We start from the raw sequence: 4,584 nt of genomic DNA on the forward strand, positions 1-4,584 counted from the left end.
TTTTTTTCTAATGTCCCCTTCCTCCGTTGTTAAATAACAGATTTTTAATAAGGATTTATTTAGAGCTCAGATTGATTTAATGATGAAAGAGACAAGGGAGAAGCAAATGATAATTAGTGAAGTGGTTGATGAAATTTTAGATGCTGCTGTTCATACATCCCAACAGGTAGGTATAGTTCTAAGTTGGCTATATAGTGTGTGTGTGTAAAGTGGTTGATGGGATTATAGATACTGCTGTTCATACATCCCAACAGGTATAGTTGGCCATATAGTGTGTGTGTGTGTCTGTGAGTTCGTGTAATAGATACTGCTGTTTAATTTCATACATCTCAACATGTATAGTGTGTGGGAGTGTGTGTGAAGTGGTTGATGAGATTATAGACACTGCTATTCATACATCAAAACACGTAAAGTAAGATCGCGAAAACGGCACAACATGCTAATAGAAATATTTTCTTGGATTTAAATTTTTCTTTGGAGTGAAATTCAATGAGGGGGGAGGGTAGAGGGGAGATACCCTCTTAAAAAAAAACGTTCATAGTGAATTTTTCATATTATTTTTCATTTTATATTCGTACGTTACAACTTTTAAGTACTTTAGTTAACAAAGCTTTGTTATTTTTTAGTATTTTATTAACTGTTTGTTTATTACTTTTGGATTATCTTTTTCCTAAAGCGACATTTTACTGTTTTTTTTCATATAATAAAAACTATTGATATTTTTTAAAGGTGCTCTATTGATGGACATAATTTTAGGTTGCTAACATGGACTTCATTTTTTGGTCAGTTCTTTCATCGAGTAGGAGACGAGGGTATGGGGAAATAGGGGTGGATGGAGGGTATCGTTACTTTAGCTAGCTACAAGTTTCACTTTATTAGAGTACATGAAAATCTACTGCAACTTCCAAGTAATAATATATTGATTTTTTTAGAATTTGATAAACGCTGTGCTACGAACCAATTCTGCTGATGATGACAATGACGATATGGAAGAGGGAACCAACACTGCTGGTGATGACAATGATGATATGGTAGATGGAACCAACCCTGCTGGTGATGACAATGACGATATGGAAGAGGGAGAATATTTATCACAAGATTCACAACCAGGCATTGGGACAAACATTCTTGAGTTAATAGATGTATTAGTATAGATGTTTAACTCAGATAACTACCTGGCTGAAGTGTTGGGGACCTTTTTTGTCTGTTAGCAAATTGCTTTATGATCTTTAGTACCTAGCGACTTGACTGTGTTTATATTTTCGACACAATTGGCTGATATTCAAAAGCCCTATGTAAAATCAACACAGAGTCTACACCCCATGGGTACAAGTTCATATAGCACGTGCCCCCACTTTCTTTTACATTAATGTTGAGTCATATGAAAAAATGCCTATTTTAAAGTTCCTTCTATAAAACGCCCAACCTAAAAACCGCCAGTCTTAGAAAATGCTTACTACATTACTATAAACTTATAAATATTGAAATTCCTTGCTTTATTTCTAAAAATTACCAAATAAGAATTTTATAATTTTCATATAATATGTTTCAATTTATTTGTTGTACCTATTAAAGAATAGAATAGAATAGTTATTTCTCGCATCGTATTATAAACAGCTTTCCGCAGATATAGAAGTCCAATTATAGGATTAAAACTAAGTCTTTTTAGCCCCGAGGTGCCAAAGGCACCAGCTAAAAAAATTGGTTTTAATCTTATGATTGTACATTTTTATATTCGTAGATAGCTGGATATAATACGATGCTAGACATAGTTTTTTCGTATGGATGAGAACCGGTTCCTATCCACCGGATTCGAATAAATACGAGAAAATATTATATTAAGGTACATGAAAATCTTTTGGTGTATGTATTCAGTTTATTATTGAAGCAATATAAAATTGTCTAGGAATGTACACAACTCCTATTTACATAAGGATAAATAAGTTATAGGGAAGCTGGTCTATAAAATAAGATATAATTCGTTTGAAGCTCTTGATTTTATATAAAATTTGTTGTCTCCGATTTAGAACAATATTCTGATAATAATCCTACAGATGAAACTGAGACGATGTGCAATAACAAGGCTGACAATGATCACAGCAATACAAATGATGATTTTGCTGGTGATAAAGATATAGATAAGGATCATGATAAGAGTCAAGATACTATTGAGGATGGGGAAATTGGTAAGCAATTGTTATTTTTCATATCGTAATTCAGATAGTTTTCCGCGGATAGTAAAATAAAAGTTCTATTTTAAGATTTGTATATAATATAGTAATACCTATTTGACAAATAATTTTGAATTACTAGTAAGACTAATAAAACTTCCAGTGAGGGAGGGGACAATCTATAATACAAAGTAGAACGATGTCTGTCTGTCTGTCTGTCTGTCTGTCTGTCTGTCTGTCCCTTAAGATCTCGGTAACCACTGAACCGATTGGATTCTACTCTTCAGGGTATATACCTATTGGTCCTGTGGTGGTTTTAAGCTATTTTCTTGGGGGGTGGGACACCCCCAACCCCCCCAAAAACATAAAAATCCCCCCCTTATTTTTTATTTTGCTCTGCTACAGGCTGCCCTTTATTATTTTTTATTCCAGCATTTATTTTGAATGAAAGAATAGCAACATTCTCTCACTAAAAACAATAAATATTAATTTTTTTATCACCTCTTGGGGCAAAGCCCCTAGAGGCTAGGGGCGAAGCCGCTAGTAAGCTATAAATTACCTACACTGGTAACTAAAGTTTTAAGACCACGCTATTTTATGAGTTGGTTTAAGTTTTTGGTACTTTTATTGAATTTTTTATCAGTTGGTTTTAAACTTTTAGTGTTCAAACTTTTCAACAAATACAGAAGGGGTAATTTTGTTTAGCACTATTGTGTTTGTTATTATATTACTTGCCGTCCGTTGTCTTATCTTTGTATTTAGATGAGGAGCCTGCTAGTCCTGAGTACAATATCAGTTCAGATGATGAGTGTGAAGAGGATACTAATGCACAAGATAAAACTACTGAGGATCCTGGCAACGAGGATTCCAATGCTGCACAAGATAACACTACTGAGGAACAAGATGAACTTAAACAAATTGAAGAATCTTCTAATGATGCAGGAATTTAAGAGATCTTTAAAACAATGTACCTATTATAGGACTTACGAATTTACGTTGTTAAGGGATATTTTACAGATTTTTATTTCATCTGAAACCCTTAATATGTATAACATTACAGCTGTTGAATGTGATTAATTCCTTTGAATTAAAACCGGTTCAGATTCACCACGATAAAATATTGTATTTTACAAATTGTCCCAAGAAAATGTACAGTACATTTATTCATATATCAGTCAATAATAGTTATTTCTCGCATCGTATTATAAACGGCTTTCCGGTTCTCATAAATACGAAAAAACTATGTCTAGCATCGTATTATATCCAGCTTTCTGCGAATATAGAAATGTACAATCATAAGATTAAAACGAGTTTTTTTAGCCCCGACGTGCTATGTCTAGCTGGATATAATACGATGCTAGACATAGTTTTTTCGTATTTATGAGAACCGGTTCCTATCCACCGGATTCGAATGAATACGAGAAAATCATTTAACCCTTTACAGTCGGCCCCTTGCCGCACCTTAATCAGTTCCTATTAGAGCTAGAGGGCTAAATTTTTTTGTGCAAGTCCCCTGTTTGATAATGAATTTCCAACCTTTTATAAGTCTAAGTAAATTTTCGCTTCCTTCACCCTTTTATTTAACAACCTTTGTTTTCAGGTCTTTTTTTACTTAAAAATTTCAAACGGCTGTAATTTTCTTATTTTTGAAGCTAGAAGAAAATTTTTTTCCCAGAAAATGTTTATTTTTATGTAAATTTCACATTAGAAATATCAAAATATAAATTTCAGCGGCCGCAGCTGTACTTGGCAGCTGCCAGCCGCCGCAGTCGGCGGTCGGCGGGAAAACGGCGGCGGATCTTCTTGAAATTTTAATACGTTATGAAGACATGTAAGAAAAGCTTAAGTTTAAAATTTGAAGTCTCTAAGTCAAAAATTGCGGCCACAGGAGCCTTTTAAAGATTTCTGGAGACCTGGAGGATCAGGACCTGCAGGATCATTCCTGGAACCTGAAAGTGACTTGAACACCTGTATTTCATATAAGGATGTACTACTAGAGGATTTTTTAGTATTTTGGTATAATAAAATGCTTTGTTTTAGTCAAAAAAATATGTTTGCTCTTTACCTGGATGACCCTGCCAGGTTTGCTGGCATCCTGTGCCCGCCAGGATGGAGATATTCAAAAAATTTCAACTCTTAGTTATGTGTCATACCCATACTTAAAAAGTCAAGCAGTTTGGGCTCTTTATCTTTCACACACAGAAAATGAGATAGAAAAAACCGGATGGGGGGCGTTCAACGCCCCCCCCCCCCCCCCCCCGACCGTTAAGGGTTAAAATATATTATATTGTTTTTTAATAAGAAGTGTTCTCAAGAATTGGATATTGGAAAAATGCACAAAAAGGAAATTTGGAAAGGAATTTCTGTGTAATATTTGTAATAAATCTTTACAATACTTATGATGTTAAAAATC

The 4,584-nt window shown here is 34.1% G+C and overlaps 1 protein-coding gene across 3 annotated transcripts in view; it reads left to right on the forward strand.

The window, feature by feature from the left end:
• LOC145332308 (uncharacterized) overlaps positions 1–3,136 on the forward strand; it is a 30,338-nt gene extending 27,202 nt beyond the window's left edge. For 2 of the 3 annotated variants that reach the window (XM_080177383.1, XM_080177311.1), the window contains exons 28-31: positions 64–166; positions 933–1,110; positions 2,028–2,186; positions 2,934–3,136. In XM_080177383.1, coding sequence (XP_080033509.1) covers positions 64–166; positions 933–1,110; positions 2,028–2,186; positions 2,934–3,121 — 628 coding nt within the window. In that variant the 3' untranslated portion in view covers positions 3,122–3,136. The remainder of the gene's footprint in view (positions 1–63; positions 167–932; positions 1,111–2,027; positions 2,187–2,933) is intronic. The other variant, XM_080177441.1, reaches the window with a different exon arrangement.
• The last annotated feature ends 1,448 nt before the right edge of the window (positions 3,137–4,584 follow it).

This window comes from Acartia tonsa, chromosome 1 (assembly GCF_053477335.1).
Source record: "Acartia tonsa isolate MP-2025a chromosome 1, ASM5347733v1, whole genome shotgun sequence".
NCBI lineage: Eukaryota > Metazoa > Arthropoda > Copepoda > Calanoida > Acartiidae > Acartia > Acartia tonsa.